Source organism: Mustelus asterias, chromosome 22 (genome assembly GCF_964213995.1).
Source record: "Mustelus asterias chromosome 22, sMusAst1.hap1.1, whole genome shotgun sequence".
NCBI classification, from domain to species: domain Eukaryota; kingdom Metazoa; phylum Chordata; class Chondrichthyes; order Carcharhiniformes; family Triakidae; genus Mustelus; species Mustelus asterias.
In genome coordinates, this window is record NC_135822.1 from 26,568,848 (window position 1) to 26,593,213 (window position 24,366).

At 48.4% G+C, this 24,366-nt stretch overlaps 1 protein-coding gene across 1 annotated transcript in view; it reads right to left on the reverse strand.

Moving 5' to 3' along the window:
* Positions 1-24,366, reverse strand: part of LOC144510264 (kazrin-like) — a 139,087-nt gene that overhangs the window by 92,319 nt on the left and 22,402 nt on the right. Inside the window, exons 5-6 of the mRNA XM_078239759.1 lie at positions 23,326-23,456; positions 18,156-18,279 (exon numbers count right to left, since the gene is read on the reverse strand). Coding sequence (XP_078095885.1) covers positions 18,156-18,279; positions 23,326-23,456 — 255 coding nt within the window. The remainder of the gene's footprint in view (positions 1-18,155; positions 18,280-23,325; positions 23,457-24,366) is intronic.

Consider the following 24,366-nt stretch of genomic DNA (forward strand, 5'->3'; position numbering starts at 1 on the left):
CACATTTATGGACTGTGGGAGGAAACCGGAGCACCCGGAGGAAACCCACGCAGACACGGGGAGAACGTGCAGACTCCGCACAGTGACCCGAGGCCAGAATTGAACCTGGGTCCCTGATGCTGTGAGGCAGCAGTGGTAACCACTGGGCCACCGTGCCGCCCACCTAACCCGCAGCAAAACCCACCCTGAGCTGGAAGGGAAAATTCCACCCTATCACTCAGATTAAAACGTGAACTCCGGACGTGGGAACAGGGCCTAGGGTTTGTGGTCCGGACCTGTTATCCGTAACGCAAGACTGGCTAACAGAGGTGAGCAGACAGATGGAAAGTGTATCATCTCCCTCTGCTTGTCCTCAGTCCCGTTTCGGAATTTTTGGTCACTACCTTCTGCTGGCCAATCCGGGTCACTCCAGATTGCATTCAAGATAAACAAATTAATGGCTGCCAAGACTTGTAACCATGGTGATTGGAGGTAGGGTTTTGGCAAGTGGGAACGATTGACTTAGTTTCCGATGCTCTACAACCTCAGAGACTTTTAGCACAAGCGGCTGTGTTGGCGCCTCCCAACACCTAAAACCCAGCAACAGCTGAAGCGGTGCCGCCATCTCTCCTCAATCTGCCTCCTTCTGCATCCAGGGAGCAGAAACTGCACCAATCCTCAGACTAATCCCAGCCTGTGGGACACCACATCTGTTTGACCATAAAATGTTTAGCACTGAGGGTTTATGTGAAGGCTGGGTGTCCGGTCAGGGCCCTGGGGATATCTGTCACTGCCAGACATCTGCTAACCAAATGCTCTTGACCGTGGTGTGTGGGAGTGCGGCGATCGGATTGGCTGTCAGTGGGCAATAATCCCCATTGAAGTCCCAGGCTCATTAAACACTCTTCACATTTCAGAAGGAATGTGGCAAAACATTCTTAAGGAGGGCAAGTGCCGAAAATGGCTCCACTTATCCCACTTCATTGCAGAATCGAGACCCAGAGATAATTGGAAAGGATAGGGACAGAATGTTTACACACATTCAGGACGTTCTGAAGCCTTTCCTAGCCAACAGATTACTTTTCTTAGGTCGGGAAACTGGCAGCCCAAGTGCGCACAGCAAGATCTCACAAGCAGCAATGAAATGGGTGACCAATTAATCTGCCTTGGTGCTCCTGGCGAAGGCAGGAATGTTGGCCTACTCAATCTTGTTTCCAGCTGCATTATAAAATCTTTTCCAATCACCTGATAAGTAGGCGGGACCTTAGTTTAATATCCCATACGGAAGATGGGACCTCCAGGAAGACAGGACTTGCTCAGCACACCGCTGCTGATGATCCGTGAAGCCCCATTGACCTTCGGGGTAACAGCGGGTACCAAGCTGATAAGAACAGGAGACCTCTCTTGTCCAATGCAAATTCTCCTCTACCTCCTTCCATTCTCGCGCCAATCTTTCGTTAACACCCTCCTGCCTGGGCCTCGGTACAGTTGAGCTTATTCCAGTTTGCAGGAGTTGTTTGGATGGAGGAAATGTCCACCGTGAGTTCCCTGATTGCAGGCAAGCTCCTTTAGATGGAAATCAAACACTACGGGCTGGTTCCTGCTCTCCTGGTATTAACCCCGCGGAGGCTTGGCGGGGAGTGAGGGGGAGGGGGGGGAAGCAGGGGTGGAGGGAGGGGGGGGGGTTTGCTTGTGGGCTCCCACGGGCTTGTTCCCCATGCAAAGGCATGATCAAGATCAAGGGACCTAGAATCCATCACGCAAGCCAGCCCCCCATCCATTGACTCCGTCTACACTTCCCGCTGCCTCGGAAAAGCAGCCAGCGTGATCAAGGACCTCCCGGACCCTGGGCACACTGACCGAAAACCTACCACCTCTGAATGGAAATTTCCCAGAGTGGAAATCTCCATTGGCCTTGGGCGGGATTTTACAATCTCGCTCGAGCGAGGCCGTCAGATCCCGCCCACCCTCTTCCACCTTCTTCTGTCGGGGAAAAAGGTACAAAAGTCTGAGATCACGTGGCAACTGTCTCAAGAACAGCTTCTTCCCTGCTGCTGACTTTTGAATGGATCTACCATATATTAAGCTGATCTTTCTTTAACTGTAACACTATATTCTGCACACTCTCCTTTCCTTCTCCTCTCTGTACTCTATGAATGGTATGCTCTGTATAGCGTGCAAGAAACAATACTTTTCATTGTATCCCAATACATGTGACAATAATAAGTCAAATTAAATCAAGCCTCGGGCAGAGAAGCAATCCCTACCCTTGCTGCTGATACCCCTCCCCTGTGACGCCCACCCTGCAACGCCCCACCCCGCCCCCCCCCCCCCAATCACTCACCTGTGCCCAAGTTCCCCCTCGATCCGGGGACTTGGGTGGTTGCAGTACCAGCGGCTGTCACCCCTTCCCTGCTGGCGCTGATGAGCACATAAGAGCTGCCAGCCAATGGGAGGCTGGCAGCTCTCGGTAGGCAGGACCTCTGCCCCCAGGGTCCTTGATGCCTGGGAAAGGCCGGCCGTTGCCCAGTTAAGTGCCTGATTGGCACAAAAGGCCACTCAGCCCATCAAGCCTACTCAGCCAGTCAATCAGATCAGGGCTGATCATCTATCTCAATGTCACTTTATTCGGTGGGCCTTCTTGAAACGAGGCGAGTCTCGGCGGCTCTCTAGCTGGTGGCCGAGACTCTCACCCACTCCACAAGATTCTGCCCATTGCTCTGGGTTTGTAACCATTCGTAAGAATGGTCATCAACCAGCAAGTGAAACATTAACTGTTTCTCCCTCCACACACGCTGCCAGACCTGCTGAGTATTGTCTCTTTTTATCTCAGATTTCCAACATCTGCAGTAATTTACCCTGGGTATTGTCTTCCTAGCTGCTGGAAGTTATAGACTCCTTCATGGGACATGGTTCACAGGAACCACCAACCTTCCAGCAACTCACTCAAATAACCATCCTTCAGAAATGAACCCGGACAGCAAGTGGTAGCAGAATATTTTACCACGGGCGAATCACAATTGAATCTCATCCTTGGGCAGAATCAGGGTTAATTGAGAGGAAGGTTGGCCTGAAGTTGGGAACGTGCGCTTGTTTTTGGAAGGGAAGGGGGCACATCCTTACTGCAAGTGGGTGGGCAAGCCTTCAGGATAATGGCGGATCCCTATAAGTGCGGCACGGTGGCACAGTGGTTAACACTGCTGCCTCACGGCGCCATGGATCTGGGTTCAATTCCGGCTTTGGGTGTCAGTCTGTTTGGAGTTTGGAGTTTGCACGTTCTCCCTGTGTCTGCGTGGGTTTCCTCCGGGTGCTCCGGTTTCCTCCCACAGTCCAAAGATGTACAAGTTAGGTGGATTGGCCATGCTAAATTGCCCCTTAGTGTCAGGGGGATTGGTGGGGTTAAGGGGATAGGGCCTGGTGGGAATGTTGTCGATGGGCTGAATGGCCTCCTTCTGCATTGTATGGATTCTAAAATTCTATAAACAGGCGAGCAGCCATTTAGACAACTCGGTAATCAGTTAGCAAGAACATTGGAAATTTCCTGTTCAAATGATTGCTGACACAAACATGAGGATTTTGCGGGATGTCGATTAATACATTTCAGGAACGTTCATCACCTCTAGTTCAAGAGGAAAGCCAATGGTCTTTCTGACAATGGCACCAGCTACTGATTGGTCTGTTGAGAGCCTGGATTAACTTCATATCCTCCCTCCCTCTCCATGGTGCCTGTTTCCACCCAGTATCTTACCAAAGCCAGAACTGGGATCAGGAGCTCAAGCTTTGGAGAAATTGTGGGCACATACCTGTACCCTACCGCGCCATGCCAAGGTATCTTGATACCGTGACAGAGTGTGTGGAGCTATTACAAGGGGGCATAACTATAGGGTTCGTGGTGGAAGATATAGGAAGGATATCAGAGGTAGGTTCTTTACGCAGAGGGTGGTTGGGGTGTGGAATGGACTGCCTGCAGTGATAGTGGAGTCAGACACTTTAGGAACATTTAAGCGGTTATTGGATAGGCACATGGAGCACACCAGGATGATAGGGAGTGGGATAGCTTGATCTTGGTTTCAGATACAGCTCGGCACAACATCGTGGGCCAAAGGGCCTGTTCTGTGCTGTACTGTTCTGTGCTGTACTGTTCTATCTATCTATCTACCAGCCTGCAAACACTTACACCAAGATGTAAACATTGAAGCATTTGGGATTTAGTTTCTAGCCATTGATAAACGCTCACTGACTTACCTCCTCTGGTGGACAGCTGGAGAGAAAGTGCCCCATCCACAAGGTTTTGGTCCAGACAACGAACGAAAGTCATTGAAATTGGAGGGGGTCTGTGACAGGGGTTTGGCCGTAAACCAATAGGGAGGATGGGGAAATCTCCAATTGCTCGCCAACCTTCCAGTTGGCGCAGAGATGACCACATCTTCAGCGGGTTGCATCCACTGGAATTTAGACCAACTCCCTTCAAAGATGTGCCACGTACCGAGTGTTCAAACATTCACATAACAGAGGTGTCAGTCGTCTCCACCGATTCAGTGGGAGGGAGGAGAGGTCCCTCATGGAAATATGCGCCTCTTCAGAACCTTTATTTATTAGTGTCACAAGTTGGCTTACATTAACACTGCAATGAAGTTATTGTGAAAATCCCTGAGTCGCCACACTCCGGCACCTGTTTGGGTACACCTGAGGGAGAATTTAGCATGGCCAATGCACCTAACCAGAACGTCTTTCGGATTGTGGGAGGAAACCGGAGCGCCCGGAGGAAACCCACGCAGACACGGGGAGAACGTGCAGACTCCACACAGACAGTGACCCAAGCCGGGAATCGAACCCGGGTCGCTGGCAGCAGTGCTAACTGAGGGGCACCTTCCGGTAAGGTCACTGTAAAGCAGAATGCCGGGTTTTGTGGAGCGATGCTATCGGGTGAGAATGTGGCACACAGAGTTTGTGATGGCTGCTAACTTTGAAGGATGGTGAAAACGAACAAAAAATTAAATTTTTTGCCATTTTTTTTCCCCTTTCCCTGAAGATACTGACACGCTAGCTGCCTACGGTTACGTGGGTGCTAGTTACATTCAGTACTTTACCCAGACAATCACATTTGAGGTGCGAACCACATGAGTTCCATATCGCTAAAAAGATGGAGAAGCTTTGGGAAAAATGCAACAAAAAAAAAAGTTGTTTGATAAGACCAGAACTAAGAGGGTACAACTAGGAGAAAGAACTAGAACAAAGAAAGTAGACAGGCTGAGGCACATTTTCACTAGAAAGACAGACTGAGTTGACCTGATACAGGATATCATTCATGTATGTAAGAAGCTAGCTCAATGCACGAGGGAGAAAACAATCGGAGGATGCGTTGAGATGAAGATCAGACGATGCTTGTACAGAGCACAAAGACTGGTACTGTCCTGTCAGGCTGTAAACTCTGTATAATGTGATGCAGTAGACAGAGTGTCAACGAGTGCCCGGCTGCAAGGGGTCCACGGACAAAATAACCTTATCCTTGGTCAACCTATTGAAGACTCACAATCGCAATCAGAAATGAAAACCCTGGTTGGTTTTGCCAGGATAGCCACACTGATGGCAACAGCATTGCTAGCTCCAGCTCACACCCGTTAACCCAGTACGGTTTGGGGATCAAAACTGGGAGGGTGAGTGTCGGGTATGACTCCGCAATGCGGTGGATAAACAGATGGAACCAACTTAGCGGCCTTTTCATGAAGAAACATGTTTCCTGTTCCCTAGAAGCGGCTAAGATGCTCTACCTCGAGGATCCCAGAGAGATGAATCCGATTCTCCTCTGGGCAGTCAGCATGGACCTCTCGACAACCAGTTCCATGGTTGTGGGGGGACGGTTAGCTCAGTTGGCTGGATGGCTGGTGTTGTGATGCAGAGCAATTCCAATAGCGTGGGTTCAATTCCCACACCAGCTGAGGTTATTCATGAAGGCCTCGCCTTCTCAACCTTGCCTGAGGTGTGGTGATCCTCGGGTTAAATCACCGCCAGTCAGCTCTCACCCCCTCAAAGGGGGGCCTCTGGTCATCTGGGACTACGACAACTTTAACGTTCCTTGAAGGGGTAAGAGGTCTGACAATGCAAACTGCCTTTCTTCCTGCTGTTGGCTGGAGAATGATGCACAGGATGTGCACAAATGGGGTGGCCTGGTGGCACTACTGCCTCACAGCGCCAGGGACCCGGGTTTGATTCCAGCCTTGGTCACTGTCCGTGTGGAGTTTGCACATTTTCCCCGTGTCTGTGTGGGTTTCTTCCGGGTGCTCCGGTTTCCTCCCACAGTCCAAAGATGTGCAGGTTAGGTGGATTGGCCATGCAAAATTGCCCCTTGGTGTCAGGGGGACTAGCTAGGGTAAATGCATGGGGTTGTGGGGATAGGGCCGGGGTGGGATTGTGGTCAGTGCAGACTAGATGGGCCGAATGGCCTCCTTCTGCACTGTAGGGACTCTATGATTCTATGAAAAGGTTGAACCGATGTGGTGGGGACAGAAAGAGGAGGCAACTTAAAATCATTTAACCAAGGATTATCGAAACAAGTGTCAGCCATAGATTGTGGAATACAATTACATTCGTCACCTTTGTCATTGTGCTTGTAAATTGTACAGGTGCATTTCCGACTGAGCAGAGAGACAGACTCACCCAACATCGACTCGGAATAGCCGTTCCCTCGGGGAGAGCTAGCATGACAATTCTCCCAATGCATGCAGACCTCGGGAAGGGTTAATGTCAATGAGTTATGACACATTGGGAGGGGGGAGTGGAAAGGTTTTTATAGACACACGCACAATTCAATCAGAGCTGGACACAGAGTGAACACAACACAACACAATGGAATTAAGAAGATGGACGTTATGAAATGGTTAGAAATGTATTTTTCCTTTTGCAAAAAAAGCTGGTCATTTCGACAAGGACGAATTGTCAGAATTTTCCATCAATCAATTCCTCCTTTATTGGTTTTTTAAAAATAAAAAGTCACAATTTTCAGATGGAAGTTTTTTAAATGTTTTAAGAAACCTACGAACATAACAGCTGCACTGTTAAGCGTTCAGGCTCGACTGTATGAGAAACCTTTGACCACTGACTTGCATCTCAACTACCAACTCATGTCTGCAGCTACAAGACCCCCAGGACAATGTGTAGCTATCCTTATATAACACTCGTTTATAATTAGCCTTAGACTGGGTGGAACCAGGACTTTACCAGGGGCAGAAACTATGTATTGTGGTTGGTTGGGTCAGATAGGTACATCTGGAGGCTTGCCAAAGCTATTGTTGGTTAATCTTCAGAAAGCATGCTTGGTCATACTGCCCTTTGTGGATGGGGGTGTCGAGGCCGGCAGGGGAAGCTTTTACTGCCTGCAAGTTAAAAGTTTTCTTCAAAAAAGATCAAACTGTCCTTTGGTGGCACAGTGGTTAGCACTGCTGCCTCACAGCGCCAGGGACCCGGGTTCGATTCCCGGCTTGGGTCACTGTCTGTGTGGAGTTTGCACGTTCTCCCCGTGTTTGCGTGGGTTTCCTCCGGGTGCTCCGGTTTCCTCCCACAGTCCGAAAGACGTGCTGGTTAGTTAGGTGCATTGGCCGTGCCAAATTCTCCCTCAGTGTTACCCGAACAGGCGCCGGAATGTGGTGACTCGGGGATTTTCACAGTAACTTCATTGCAGTGTTAATGTAAGCCTACTTGTGACACTAATAAATCAACTTAAAACTTAAACAATGATTTAATATGGTGAAAGTTTGGGACGTCTAGGTTTGCTAAGTACTTTTATTTCTGTGGCAGCAACTATAAACTACAGAGTTAGATTCTTACTGACTTCAAACTATCCCAAAGCAAAGTCACACCCAAATCCTCAATGGGTCTTCAACTCACAGTGGAGTTTCTGATGTTGAGTGTAGACTGAATGCGCTAAAATGGTATCTGAGGAACACTGAATGTTGAAGAAATGCCCGCTGATTAAGGATTAGTTTGTCTCCCCGCTCTCGATACTTCCCTCTCCCACTTCTTGCCGGATCTCCTCCATCTCTTCCATCTGGGATTTAGGCTACAGACCTCGCCAAACCTTTCTGATGATTGGCCCAACAAAGCTGCTGCCCAACCAGTTAGGAGGGGATTCTGAACTTTTCAACATGGGCAAAGGTCATTAAATATCACTGAAAAATGAGTGTAAGCTCTTTGCTCAGAGGCTCTGTGACCTGGTTCACCTGTTCTATTTGCACTCACCTATTGTTGTAGGTGATGTGCCGGGGGAGGGGGAGAGGGTTGGCGGGGCGGTGGGTGGGGGGGGGGGCGGCGGGGATTCTAATGTGATTAAGTTCTGTGATTAAGTTCATAGCTGCACAGGGTTATAGTGTGTAGCTGCCACACAACTTGGTGCATAAAGGAGATTCTAGGACCAGAAAAGATTCAGCAGGCCACCTGGATCTGGCAGGAAAACAAATAATGTCTCTCTCAAACATCTATTTGATTCTCCCATTAATGTTTCCACCTCATTTGTCTCCACAATCACCTTGGGAAACCTGCGCACCCAGCAGGCGCCTAAGCTGCAAAAACGTGTCGTAAATTATATTAAACTCCCTTTGAAAGTTACTATAGAATCTGCCACCATCACCATTTCAGGCAGCACCTTCCAGTTGAATTGGACAGACTGACGTGTCAGTGCAGTGCTGTATTGTTCAGAGATACAGTCCTTTGGGTGGGATGGAGTTGCATCTTCTTGTTTCATGAGATCCTGGGGCATTTTTCCAAGTAGGAACAGTGAGTATCCCTGGCCAACTTCTGGTCAATCATTCCACTTGCTGTTTGTGGGATCTTGCTGAATATGGTGGCATGCTGCATTGATCTACAGAAGTGACTGCGCCTCACAGCGATCCATTTGATGTGAAGTAATTTGGGACGTCCTGAGGAGGTATTTGATGCACGATCTTTCTTTAAATTTCGCAGGGAAGGTGTCTCCGCAGGGAAGGACGTGTACGCCATGTCGGGAAAACGGGGTGGGTTGTTTGCTCTGGAGGTGCACACACAGAGGGTGGGTGCCCTCACTGTGACACTGACCCGCAAACTTGGGGTTCCTGTCCATAGGTCAGCAGCACCACTGGGAAGCTGGTGGCTGCTGCTGGGATTGCACCCATCTGAGGCCCAGGATCGCAGAGGGACTCAGGCCACACCTGAGGATGGCGAGAAGGGGGATTGGCAACAAGGGCAGAGGGGGTAAGTTAAGGTTTATTTATTGGTGTCACAAGTAGGCTGACATTAACACTGCAATGAAGTTACTGTGAAAATCCCCTAGTCACCCACACTCCAGCACCTGTTCGGGTACACTGAGGGAGAATTTAGCATGGCCAATGCACCTAACCAGCACGTCTTTCGGACTGTGGGAGGACCTGGAGGAAACCCATGCAGACACAGGGAGAACGTGCAAACTCCACACAGACAGTGATCCAAGCCGGGAATGGAACCCGGCTCCCTGGCGCTATGAAGGAGCAGTGCTAACCACTGCGCGGGTAACTCGCAATGGGTACCGCTCCTGGGAGCCCGCAGAAAGGATCTGTAAATAAACACCCCAAACAAAATAAACTGGGTCTACCCGGACTACCCTGGTGCCCGAATAACCTCTCCATTAAAACCCATCGTCCCGTTATGATGCAGAACTGTTCCCATCGCAACCCCATCCAATTTACTTGCTTCCCTCGGTTCTGAATCTGCCCCGCTGTGAGGTGGATTCATAAAGACTTGGGAACATGGGCAGCTTCTCCCCTGGCCTGGAAGGACAGTGGCCTGGAGAGGAAATGAGAAGACATGAGCCAGCCTGAGCAGCCCACTGACTCTCTCACTCATGGGAAAGGAGCTAATCTGCTTCTCACCTCTGCAAAATTACAGACCTTTCAATTAGTATAGCACTGGTGGCAATATCTCTGGACGTGCTATTCTGGGCTGCTTGCATGCAATATTCATATCGGATTACGATGCTGGGGGAATCATCAGGAAACAGAAATCTTATGTTTTTAAAAAGTTGGAATGGGGTAATGTTAAAGAACATACAGGCACTGCCGAAGAGGCAACATGATAAGCCTTGCTATCCAATGATACGGACATTGAATATCCACAATTGGAACGGCTGCATTCACCAGAACAAGCATCAGTTTCGCTTTGATGAGTAGAAAATTCTTTGAAAACTCCCAACTCCACCTCCCCCGGCCCCCCCGGGGCTCCACAAACAATCATCTTCACCAATGTTTAAAGGGTCAAGTACTTTCACAGATTGAAGGAATCAGGCTTTAGCAGAGTTTTTATATCTGGCGTGCAGTAGTGGGAGATCTAAAATGTTATCTCCCCACTCAATATCTCAAAGGCCTGTGCTACATTTTTAATGAAAGTGGAAATCGCTCCCATGAATAAGCTGAGCAGAGCTCGGGAACATTGCTCCTGAGGCTTGGAATGGAGACAGCGTGCTATCGGAACACGCTGTTAATTAGTACAAATGTTCAAATCAGACATAACAGCCAACGATTATAATGCTGGGCCTCAGCGGCCAGCTTTAAGCAAACATACAGATGAAAGAACTTGAAACAAGTCACTGCCTTAGACATCGGGCAGTGCGGCAACACTTGTCTGCAATTTGTGCCAACTGTCTACAAGAGCTCTCCCGCTTTAAACCTTCACCACTTTCAATTGTCAAAAGGCGAGGTTCCTAAAGCTTTAATGGCAGGGGTATATTAAGAGCATCAAAAAGAAAGGACTTGTATTAACATAGAACCTCATCACCTCTCACCAATATCTCCAAGCCCTTTACAACCAATGAATCATTTTTGAGGTGGAGGCACTGTTGTTGTGTAGATGCAGCAGACATTTCATGTATAAAATGTATAAAAGGGCGGCACGATGGCACAGTGGGTCAGCACTGCTGCCTCACAGAGCCAGAGACCCGGGTTCAATTCCAGCCTTGGGTCACTGTCTGTGCACATTCTCCCCGTGTCTGCGTGGGTTTCCTCCGGGTGCCCCGGTTTCCTCCCACAGTCCAAAGATGTGCGGGTTAGGTGGATTGGCCATGCTAAATGGCCCCTTAATGTCAGGGGGATTAGCAGGGTAAATACGTGGGGTTACGGGGATAGGGCCTGGGTGGGATTGTTGTCGGTGCAGGCTCGATGGGCCGAATGGCCTCTTTCTGCATTGTAGGGATTCTATGATAAAATTTCACAAACAGCAATGGCAACAAAAAGATCGGTGAATTTGCTCTTGGCAATGTTGGTCAAAGGAGTAAATGTTGAAGGAGGAAATCTCCGCCAGGACACCAAGAGAGCTTCCTGCTCATCTTTGGCGATTACCACACTGACCTTTAACCTCCACCTGACCAGCAGGTCATAGAGGTGGAGCCTCGCTTTAATCTATCGTCCTTCAAAAGTCAGCAGTGCGGTCGAATGTCAGCTTAGATTTTATGCTCGCGTCCTGTAGCAAGATTCTAACCCTTGCGGTTCAGTAGCCAGTGTCAGCCACTGAATCACGTAGAGGCCTAAACATTGGCCCAGGCCTTTGGGCTCTTGATGATTCAGATGTGAGTGGCTTCAAAAACAGCACCAATAAAAGTAAAAATAAATCGCACTGTTGTGATATTCGAGGAGCAGAATGTGTTGCAAGAGCGATTGCTAATTCTGTTTGGGGGGGGGGGGGGGTCGCCAGATGGTCAAATGGACCCCACTCCACTCGAAGATCCAATCCTCCAACTGAAAGGGAACTCTCGGATAAGTGGCTTCTGGGAGACAAAGCAGGAACTGGGAAGCTAATGGGTACTTCAACCAGCGGCAATTATCGGAATAGCTACACGGTTGTATCCGAGAGTGCATTGTAGAGGTCTCTAATGCAGATTGGGGCAGCGCAGTTCAATGTGAGAGATTGCCTATGTTGACTGCTGTGAGTGTGGGTGTTGGGGAGCAGCACACTGAAGCAACAGAGAGAATGGAACATCAGATCACAACCAAAAGAAATCAGCATGGAAGAGATTGACAAAGGGGCACAATCATAGAATGAGAGGCCGGACATTGAGAAGCAAATGCAGAACGCACTCTCTCACAGAAATCTGGAACACCCGCCCTCAGAAAGCTGAGGTTGCAAGGACAGTTGAAGCTTTCAAGACGACATTGATCTGTGAGGTAAGGGATCTTGGCACCAAGCTGGGCAGCACGTTGGCACAGTGGTTAGCACTGCTGCCTCACAGCACCAGGGACCTGAGTTCAATTCCCAGCTTGGGTCACTGTCTGTGCAGAGTCTGTGCGTTCCCCCCTCCGTGTCTGTGTGGGTTTCCTCCGGGTGCTCTGGTTTCCTCTCACAGTCTGAAAGACGTGCTGGTTAGGTGCATTGGCCATGCTAAATTCTCCCTCAGGGTACCCGAACAGGAGTGTGGCGACTAGGGTATTTTCACAGTAACTTCATTGCAGTGTTAATGTAAGCCTGCTTGTCCGACACTGATAAATAAACTTTAAACTGTAGTCAGAGTGGGAGAAGCTCGAGAAGCTGCATGGGCTACCCTTGGTTTAATGTTCCCATTATAATTCACAGCTCTTGTGAACTTACAATGCATGTTAAATAGCTGCACTGTCCCCTTCCTCATCTAAATCCTGTTCAGTTTCTGGCTTCATAACCCTGATTTACAAAGAGTGATGTTATTGAGATTCTTCTCACTGAATGTCTCGGAAACCTTGCCCGTGCAAACCTTCATCCAGGTTAAAGGTTGAAGGAAACCTACACCCACACAAATCCCCAGAATCAAGAGCCACAAATGAGTCAGCACCTATCTGAATGTACACCTCATCCATTCAGCAAGGTTTTAGCAGTGAGAATTTAGAGCACAAGTTAAAGGTGAGTCCCAGCGACTGCAGGCCGGCCTTACAAGGTCCCTTTAGAAGGATGGGGGCGTACCTGCCCTTGCCGCTATCCACTCATGGGGGTATTTGCTGAGGATTGAGCAGGTTCCACTTACGATCTGCCGGAAATCATGAGGAATCTATCTCTGTGGTTTTCTTACAATGGGAAAAGTTACGGTTCATTATTGCCCGCGGTAAGTGAGATTGGAGAATAAACTCCCTGTCTGCCTCACAAAGCCTGGTTTCAAAAATAAATCTGTAATTAGATGACCCTGAAACCACTGTCAATTGTCATGAAAACCCACCTGGTTCACTAATATCCCCTTTAGGGAAGGAAATCTGCCGTCCATATCTGGCCTGGCCTAAATGTGACTCCAGGCCCACTGCAATGTGGTTGACTCTCAACTGAAATGGCCAAGCAAGCCGTGCAGTTCAAGGGAAATTAGGGAAGGACAACAAATGCTGGCCCAGACAGTGATACCCACATGCCATGAAAGAATTTAAAACAATTGGTGGAATTTTCTGTTGCAGCGTTTGGACACACTTATTGTACGAATGTGTAATTTACTTGTACAAAATTCCTCTCTCGCGGTAAGTTAACACAGCCGCTAACCAAGTTGGAAGCTCTGAATAATTTCAATAGACTCTGAACTGGGAGTTGGGGTGTGGGGGGGGGAGGGAAATAATATTAGACAAGGTTTCTGCTCCTGATCACTATCCAGTAATCTGTGATTGTGTGGACAGTGGGTGAGGACGGGACCAGAATCAGCAGTGACGCTCCGCCTAAAGGTACACAATGTTGATTTAGACAAAGTGCCAGAGGGCGCTGATGCTTTTGGAACTGTACCCAAGATTCATCAGCCCCTTTGCAGCATTGTAGAATGTTCTGGCAGAGAAACAAGCCACATGGCTCAGAAAATCTGTCCTAGTGTCTTTCTCCACATGGTTTCTCAGTCTAATCCTCATACTCTTTTTCAACATGTATATCTTTTAAATGGACTTTGGTTGGACAGCAGTTCATGATGGAGAATGCCATTTTCCAACTACCACCCTGTTGGGGTGGGTGACGGGGCGGGGGGGGGGGGGGGCGGGGGGATACTGTTCTAACCTCTTCTTTGATTATTTTCACTAAGAAGTCTCACAACACCAGGGTTAAAGTCCAGCTGGTTTATTTGGTAGCACGAGCTTTCGGAGCGCCGCCCCTTCATCAGGTGATCAAGTGGTTTACCAAATAAACCTGTTGGACCAAATAAACCTGGTGTTGTGAGACTACTTACTGTGCCCCACCCCCAGTCCAACGCCGGCATCTCCACGCCATAGATAATTTTCAGGATTATTTTAAACGTGGGCCTTCTAGTTTCTGCTTCGCCAATTTTATCGCTGGTCACTTCATCGCGACTCTTTCATTTCTCCTGAAGATCTTTAGAGGGCCGCCCCATAACCAGCTCGGCCCCAGTGGGAGGGAGAATCCCTAGATTTCTCCAGCAGACAAACCTGGGGGGGGGGGGGGGGGGGGGGAAACCTGTTGCACAAAGTAAACAACACCTGAAGCCAGACACTTTCCTGTTTCAGCCTGTGAGCCGCTCTGCCACAGTGACTTACACCTCGATAGAGGAAACCACAGAGAGAAGGTGCCATTTATTTTAAAATAGGTTTTATTTTAATTTGCTTGCAATTGAAGCCCACTGCTGAGTTTTTGGTAGCATTCACAGTGTGGGGATAAAAACAATTTGACTCTAAACTTGCCCAGCATAAATCTTCTATTTAGTTTCTTAAATAAATCCATTTTCTTTCCGTATCGGTCGCATTTATTTTACCTAATTTACAAAAAAAAAACCCAAAAAAGGCCCCGAGAGAATGGGAATGCTTTTAAAAAGATGTCAAGCTTGCAAGTCATTTCAAACCCCCAGTTCGCTGCCTCACATCACACGCAGGCACTGGGCTCAGAGAAATCTGCACAGTGCTTCCGATGGGTTTTGGGTTAATGTGTGATCACTTTACTCCCAAGCGATTTTTCCTTTTGAGTTGCTTGACCAGAGAATAGGGGGAGGGGGAGGGCTTTTGGTGGCCGAGAGGGAACCATCTCAGTGTATTAATGCACTTCACCTTATGAGCGTGGAGATGGGTAACTCCATATCCCCTTCAGTCTCTGTCCAGTCTCTCTCAGAACTGGGGCAGGAGACCACTCCCCTTTACATGGAGCATGTGAACTGACCCTTCTTCCCACAACCCATGGGGCCGGAAACCTTTCTTTCCCACCTGACAATTCATTGGGAGGATGGGGTGGGGGCGGAGGGGCGAGGGTCCCGTCCCTCCCCAGATCTTCTCTACTTCCCGTGGTTGAGGGAACGACCGCCTTGAGTTGAACCCAGGCCTCTCGAGGCAGAGCAGAGTTGAAAGTAACTTGCAAGTCCGGCAAAACATCTCAACAGGAATGAAAACCGTCTCCTTAGAAAATAAAACACAAGACTTACAAAAAAAAAATGTCCAACATCCCATGCGGGTTCAGCCTGCAGCTGCTCTTCCAACATGGAGAGATGTCACCAGCTCTCCAATTCTGACAGCTCCCTTTGCAAAGCAAGATGGAGGGTTGTATTTCAACAGCTCCCCATACGATGGTGGTGTGTTAGTTTGACATTACTCGCAGTTTGACAATCTTTCAAAGAGACCGTGTCCCTTGGCTTGGTCTATAGACGTGGAATATTTGGAACAGGTTTTCCCCAGCAATACGGATCTGTATTGCAACACCTAGATATTCACAGATTTTTTAAAAGATCTCGAATTTATTCATTTTTAACCTTGAATGATTTGGATTTTGGAAGGGTTTAAGTAGCCGATGGTTTCTCTGCAGTGCATTGAGAACTGACAGCAGTGACAGATGCAGAGATCTATCTCACTGTTACCAGTGCCTTGGAAGCAACTGGCCCATTCCTTCCAGCTTGGCAGATCGGAAAGCTCCCTTTTCACGGATTACTGCAATTCCACAAACAACAAAACACCCAGGGCTATGTGTATCTTTAAATCCTGGCAATGTCCTCCCTCGGTGATCTCTCAAACTCCTTCCATCCCCTCATAGAAACCCTACACTGCAGAAGGAGGCCATTTGGCCCATCGAGCCTGCACCAACAATCCCACTCAGGCCCCGTTACGTACCCCACGTATTTACCCTGCTAGTTCCCCTGACATTAAGGGGCAATTTAGCGTGGCCAATCAACCTAACCTGTTAGACGGTACACGTACGTAGCAAGAAATTTCGAAGCAAGGTTTCGAATGTGTCCAGTCTCCCAATGAGTTATGAACAGATCTGAGTGACTGTCGATTCACAGCAAGCCACTGTGATAACTCGGCGATTACCGATCAGTCTCTTTATAGTTGTGGAGGGGACAGTGTGGTGGTGGCTCCTGTATTTAACCCTGATCAGGGCTATAGAACTTATGATAACATTAGATTTCAAAGGGAGACAGATTAAGCAAATGCGCATTTAATCATACAATTCTCCTCACAATGAGTTCCTCACCTTGGTCCTGTCACTGTGTGTGGGGACACACTAAGTGGAGTTCAGCGACTTGCCCACAGTGGGGGCATCACTTCGGGTCTCAAATATGTACCTTGCAGAAGCACTAGGTGACAGCTGTGAGGATCAGTGCTCGGTGTCTGAGGAAGTCTTGTTTAACATGATTGGGGGCGGAGGATTTGTTATAAAAAGAACATTCCTGCACCCCAAATTTCACCATAAAACACAAAGGGCGGAATTTTACAGACTCGTCACAGCCAGGGCAGGGTCCGGGAAATGCGGCAACCATTCAGAAGTCCGTTGACTTTGGCGGACAGGACTGGAAAATCCCACTAGCTGGAGGGGCTGGAAAAGTCTGCCCAGAGTATCTTTCAATGCCAGGTCAAGAAATCAAGACGAATGTAGGATTCCCAGGAGAGTTGTGTCTCAATATCGAGTGGGCTACAATGCAAATCCCAACACTGAACTGGAACGGAAACTGAAGTGGCAAACTATTAGTGGGAAGAAGGTTTTAGGCGGGATGTCCAGTACTTGGGGCAAATGGCATCAAAGGTTGTGGGGCAAATGCAGGATTAGGCTATTGAGTTGGATGATCAGCCATGATCTTACTGAATGGCGGAGCAGGCTCGAAGGGCCAAATGGCCTCCTCCTGCTCCTACCGTCTGTGTTTCTATCTTAATACCACCAACCAGTAGAAATGGCAATTGATACACACCAGTCACCCCACGTAAATCCTGGGATCCCATCATGATCGTTAGTGCCTTAACCCTGGATTGTAAGTGTTCAGTGGAATTCCTCAGCCCCTGACCCACACAAGAAACATCGATAAAGGACATTCTGCTGATGGTTTAGGGAACAGAAGTGTGTTAGACGCTAAGCTGCTTGGAGCTATTTTGCAGTGAGATCTCTGATATCTGTGTGCGACAGTCTCACACTGTGATGAGGGCTCACGGTCACCCCTTCCCTGGGTCTAAATCCTTAAAAAAGAGTCTACACCACTCCTGATCCCCGTAAGTTTACAGTTGCTTTCTTCGAGTCAATTGGTGACCACTAAAGATCTGACAGGCTGTAGACCACAAAGCTAGGACAAGGTCTCTTTAACGGAACCATCTCATTAATCTACACAGTGTATGCTCAGCCAATGAATGGGATGGGTCAAAGATACATTCAACACACAAATGGTCCATTGTATGATTTGCAAGCTGAGCTTGGGGCGTACGGAGGGGGCGGGGGGGAGTTAAGGAAATGGAGATCTTGAGCATGCCCAGTTGAAATGAGGAGGTTCTGTCAAATTGTCAAACCGATGGAACACAACACACACACACACACTGGGACATGGGAATAACAAACAGGAGAAAATACCTTACAGAGAAGCACAAAGTGCACGATTGCAGTTATTTACAATTACAGTACACAGCTGTCCTTCAGGGTTCCAGTCTCAGTCAGATTAAAACACAGCCGTGTCCCTCCACAGGTTCACAGGTGACATTATCCACACAGATTTATATATATATCTATGTATATATATATATACACATTAATTACAGAGTGCACTGGACCAGCCCCAGGGCTCACATATTTCTTAAGTTTAAAAACAGAAAGACCTACACACACACACGCTCTTGCACACGCAAACACACACACGCCCCCAACAAGCGCGCACAGGCACACAAACACACATGAGTACGCACACATGCATACACACACACACACACGCGCACGCAAAGGTTGTGAGTGGATGGCTGTTTATCACCAATCTGCATCTTCCTCTACGTAATAATCTGTAGATGTACCATCAAAGAGGCCGGGATCCAGAGATTTCCGTTGCTTGCCCCTGGCAAACACCCGCGAAATGGAACCAAACACCAGCTTCTCTTTCTTCTTCTTCCTCTTTTGTTCTTCTAGGTCTTCGAGAGACTGGATAATTAAAACAGAAACATTCACTTGTTGCTTTTTATGTTCCGGCTTTTGCGTGTGGGGAGACAAAAAAAAAAAGGGGTGAACTTCCTCTCCTCCTCCCTCCCCTGCAGGTGGGGTTTTAATCGCCCGTCGGGACCGCAGTCAAGTTGGCATGTGCCAGGGGGCTATTCAGCCAAGGCAACCAAACCCATTTCTGTCCTTGCCCGTTGTCCATGAGGGCTCGCTGGTGAGCAGGAAGGGGAAGCCCCGGCTGATGATGTTCCTGAGATAAGGGTGGGAATCAGGCCCAACATTACGCCCTCTACAACTGCTACCCTGGCTGCGGGTGTAGGAATATACTGCAATTGTACAGGGCGTTGGTGAGGCCACACCTGGAGTATTGTGTGCAGTTTTGGTATCCTTATCTGAGGAAGGATGTCCTTGCTATGGAGGGAGTGCAGCGAAGTTTAACCAGGCTGATTCCTGGGATGGCAGGTCTGTCATATGAGGAGAGACTATGTCAGAATTGTATTCACTGGAGTTTAGAAGAGTGAGAGGGGATCTCATAGAAACTTATAAAATTCTAACAGGATCAGACAGGGTAGATTCAGAAAGAATGTTCCCGATGGTGGGGGGAGTCCAGAACTAGGGGTCATAGTTTGAGGATAAGGGGTAAACCTTTTAGGACTGAGATGAGGAGAAATATTTTCAGCCAGAGAGTGGTGAATGTGTGGAATTCACTACCACAGAAAGTAGTTGAGGCCAAAACATTGTCTGATTTCAAGAAGAATTAGATATAGCTCTTGGGGCTAAAGGAGTCAAGGGATATGGGGAGGGGGGGGGGCGGGATCAGGATATTGAATCTGATGATCAGCCATGAGCAAAACTACTGGCAGAGCAGGCTTGAAGGGCCGAATGGCCTACTCCTGCTTCTAGTTTCTATGAGTAGCTGATCTGGCGCAGACCAAGGATTGAATCTGATAGTTTCCTGGTCTGAGCAGCTTGAGCTCCTTTTCACAGCTAGCAGCAAAAGAGCTGTGAGTGGGGTGCACTACTGCTCGAGAGTGGGTAGACTGTTGGGGATTGGGGGGGGGGGGGGAGAGATATTCTGATGACTGACTAGTCCCGCTCTACAATCCTTCAAAAACCCACACTAGCAGCAAAGAATTAAAGAGCATTAAAAAGCTGCCAGGGAGTGAGAGAGACGACTTTTGCAAGAACATGTTCAAATTTACCCAGACTGACGGTGCGAACAGGAGGGGGAGGTTAACTGAAGCAGCAGAAATCTCTCCTCTCATCACTCCTGGATAAACAGAAAGGTGGCTTTTAATTTCCTTCCCCCTTTCTAAGCGGTGGTGTATTCTCCAACCCTTCAGTTTTGGTGCGATCCAATTTTCTATTAATAACCCCGCAGCAAACTCGAGATAGGATGAACTCAGAGGGTTAGTTTATTTGCACACACTCAAAATGTCGCAGGAGGGTTGCAACATCACCTCCTTTGCATTCATTCAGTAAAAAAGGGATAGAGAAAAACCTTTACGGTGCAGAGATCACAGAGCAGCACAATTATTATTTCATGTGGATTCAAAGTATAGAATCAAAGTCCATTGAGGCATTCCTTCACAGAGAACAGTGGGCTGAAAATCAATGCTGCATGATTCACTTTTCCAGTGGGGTTGACTTCACACGATGAGACAAGGCACACACAAATGAATCAATGTTGCAGGCAGGTTCCAGCCTAAGCAATGCAAATAGGATCAGGGATTGAATCTGGGCAAAGCCCCCTTTCTGTGAGGTTGCTCGTAAAAGTTAAAGTTTATTTATTAGTCACATTATTGTGGGCGGCACGGTAGCACAGTGGTTAGCACTGCTGCTTCACAGCTCCAGGGACCTGGGTTCGATTCCCGGCTTGGGTCACTGTCTGTGTGGAGTTTGCACATTCTCCCCATGTCTGCGTGGGTTTCCTCCGGGTGCTCCGGTTTCCTCCCAGAGTCCAAAGATGTGCGGGTTAGGTTGTTTGGCCATGCTAAAAAATTGCCCTTAGTGTCCTGAGATGCGTAGGTTAGAGGGATTAGTGGGTAAATATGTAGGGATATGGGGGTAGGGCCTGGGTGGGATTGTGGTAGGTGCAGACTCGATGGGCCGAATGGCCTCTTTCTGTGCTGTAGGGTTTCTATGATTTCACAAGTAGGCTTACATCAACACTGCAATGAAGTTACTGTGAAAATGCCCTAGTCGCCACATTCCGGCGCCTGTTCGGGTACACTAGGGGAGAATTTAGCATGGCCAATGCACCCTAACCAGCACATCTTTCGGGCTGTGGGAGGAAACACGGGGAGACACGCAGACACGGGGAGAACATGACAGTGACCCAAGCCGGGAATCGAACCCAGGTCTCTGGTGCTGTGAGGCAGCAGTGCTAACCACTGTGCCACCATGCCGCCTGTAGGATGGTAAACAGCAGATTGAGATGTTGCAGTACAGAATCATACAGTGTAGAAGAGGCCCTTCGGCCCATCGAGTCTGCACTGACACATGAGAAACACCTGACCTACCTACTTAATCCAACCTAACAGCACTTGGTCCATATCCTTGAATGTTCTGATGTGCCAAGTGCTCATCCAGGTACTTTTTAAAGGATGTGAGGAAACCCGCATCTACCACCCTCCCAGGCAGCGCATTCCAGACCGTTACCACCCTCTGGGTAAAAAAAGTTTTCCCTCACATCCCCCCCTAAACCTCCTGCCCCTCACCTTGAATTTGTGTCCCTTCATGACTGACCCTTCAACTAAGGGGAACAGCTGCTCCCTATTTCCCCTGTCCACGCCCCCGCATAATCTTGAACACCTCAATCAGGTCACCTCTCAGTTTTCTCTGCTCCAAAGAAACCAACCCACTCCTATCCAACCTCCCTTCATAACTTAAATGTTCCATCCCAGGCAACATCCTGGTGAATCTCCTCTGCACTCCCTCCAGTGCAATCACATCCTTCCTATAATGTGGCGACCAGAACTGCACACAGTGCTCCAGATGTGGCCTCACCAAAGTTCTATAATGTTCTATAACGTTCTGCCAGCAATACTTCAGGCAATTCCTTAAACTTTCCCATTCCTGGTCTAAGAACTTGCTTACCTTTAGGCTCTTCGACTATGTGGGGCATCTCTCTCATGATCTCCTCTCCTGCTCTGGGACTTCTCAGGTCCCTGTTTAATTCTGGCATGTTCCAAATGTCTATTTTAAATTCTATTGGCCATTTCTAACTTCACTGGCCTGGCTTCGCGAGATTTGAGAAGCTCTTGCTCAATGCTATTTCATCCTGTAGGGCCCCTGTGCGTGCCCTAACTTCCTCCTCTCCTGTGGATATCTGCTGGTTTACATTAGCCTCTTTCCCTCCGCGGGCTAACACCTTGCTGCCAGGGGTGCAGACACAGAGGGCCTGAAGGTAGATTTCGACTTTGCGGAAGAACATAATAGGAGTAGCAGCAGACCATTTGGCCCATCGGGCCTGATCTGCCATTCAATCTGATTGTGTTCTTAGCTCCACTTTCCCTCCTGCCTGCTCCACCAAAATCCTCGACTCCCTTGTCGATTTTTTAAAACTCTAATTCAATTGTCCAAACCTTGAACATATTCAATGGCCTGGCCTCTAGTGCCCTCTGGAGAAGAGAAGTCCAATCACTAACCATCCCGTGACTGTGTAAGAAGGGCCAGACACCCTGTTTTACATCATTCCCCCGTTTTTATCTCCATGACATCACCTAGAAAGGCGGATCCAATATCGCCCATTTTACTCTTTTGTCCAACGCCAAAAGCAACCTCCTTTGTGTCAGGAAGCCGGAACTAATAACCCCATGGTGCTTAAACCAGAAACTGTTGGTGCTGGTGAGGCCACACCTGGAGTACTGTGTACAGCTTTGGTCTCCTTACTTGAGAAAGGATATACTGGCACTGGAGGGGGTGCAGAGGAGATTCACTAGGTTGATTCCGGAGTTGAGAGGGTTGGCTTATGAGGAGAGACTGAGTAGACTCATTGGAATTGAGAAGAATGAGGGGAGATCTTATAGAAACATATAAGATTATGAAGGGAATAGATAAGATAGAAGCAGGGAAGTTGTTTCCACTGGCGGGTAAAACTAGAAATAGGGGGCATGGCCTCAAAATAAGGGGAGGCAGATTTAGGACTGAGTTGAGGAGGAACTTCTTCACTCAAAGGGTTGTGAATCTGTGGAATTCCTGCCCATTGAAGCAGTTGAGGCTACCTCATTGAATGTTTTTGAGGCAAGGATAGATAAATGTTTGAACAGTAAAGGAATTAAGGGTTATGGTGAGCGGGCGGGTAAGTGGAGCTGAGTCCACAAAAAACATCAGCCATGATCTTATTGAATGGCGGAGCAGGTACGAGGGGCTGAATGGCCTACTCCTGCTCCTAGTTCTTTAATCTGTTGTTGTGAGATTTCTTACTGTGCCCACCCCAGTCCAACGCCATCTTCACATCATGGCTACAATCAGATTGAATGGCAGAACAGGCCCAAAGGGCCGAATGGTCTACTGCTACTCCTATTATGTTCTTCCGCAAAGTGGAAATCTATCTTGGGGCCCTCTGTGTCTGCACCCCTCCATAGCGTCCACCTACATTGTGCCCAACCTCGTTTCAGGCCCTGTAGGAATTGCCACTGAAATACCAGCGACTTCCTCCTCGGAAACGATCAGGCTGGCAGCAAGGTGTTAGCCAGCGGAGGGAAAAAGGTCTACGTCAACCGGCAGAAGTCCACAGGAGAGGAGGAAGCTGGGGCCCATAAACATTGAGCAAGAGCTGCTCCCCTCACCAAGTTTCAGAGTGTGAACCTTCAAGACTTCGGGGGCAAGCAGAGTGAGCTGACACTGCCAGTGAGGAACCTATCGAAACACACACAGCTCCCAACTTTCCTTCATTTATTACAAAACTGGGAACGTGGTGAACTGGGTGCCCTGATACCTTTGCCACGAGTTACTGTACGTGTGGTCAGAGAGTTACCCAGTTACTGAATGTAGAACAGGTCAGCGACCCCACAAAGTGTTTCTTACATTACAGAGCGAGTGTGTCCGGTGTCGCGGTGAGTTGATGTCGCTCGGTGTGGACGACCTTTCACCCTCAAGCACCGAGGCGTCTGAGATGATGGACGGTTGCCTTGAGTGACATGGACTGACTCGCACTCCTGTGTAAAGATTAAGCATAAAGGTTGACCAGTGCGTAATTTCTCACCTCTAAACTCAACTGAACTAAAGTCACATCGGCCTGCTCTTCCTCAGCGGAAGACAGCTAGACTTCAGTACGGTTTGGCAACGGGAGGGAAGCTTCAGGTCAAAGGGTTTCTCAAAGAAAGCAGAACAAGAAGGAACTGCCCCCACCCCGGACCACTCCGTTGGTTGAGGGGATAAACATACCAAGTGCTGCAGCACCAAGAGAAATTCCCCATGTTCAAACCCCACTTAGTGTTTAGTTAATTGATCACTCTTGGGGAGACAATGAAACTCTACAGCTGTACCTGAACTTCTCCAGACTTTCAGACTTTTACCTCTGATCGCTCTCGTTGCACCGAGGAGGACAGGGTCAGACTTGGTTCTAATGCTCCCCCATGTTGAAAGAGCCTGGCAACACACACTAATCACTCCCAGCATTGGCTAAAGCTCCTTCTTTACTGGCTTTCCATGCACTGCCCACCTAGCTCTGGAGTGGAAGTTACAGAGTAAAGCAGCCTCACACTGTTGAACAATAACCCGAGACTCAATGGCACCTTGTGCAGAATGTGGCAATTCCCTTTATTACACCAACTACTCACTGCCCGTAAGAACGAGTCTCATGAGTTAGTGATGAATTGTGAACAATATTGTGTTGTGGGCTCACACACACCAGGTAAGTCTATCCCAATATATTGCACATAATGCAAAGCCTCCTTAGTAAATTTAAAGGACCAATCTTCTCAAACATCAGATTTACTCATTAACTGTTCGACATTCATTGCATTTGTCATCGAGTCATTTAGTGTACGGAAGGAGATCATTTTGGCCAGTTGTGTATGTTCATATATTCAGAACGATTTCACGCCAGGTTCACCAACATTCACT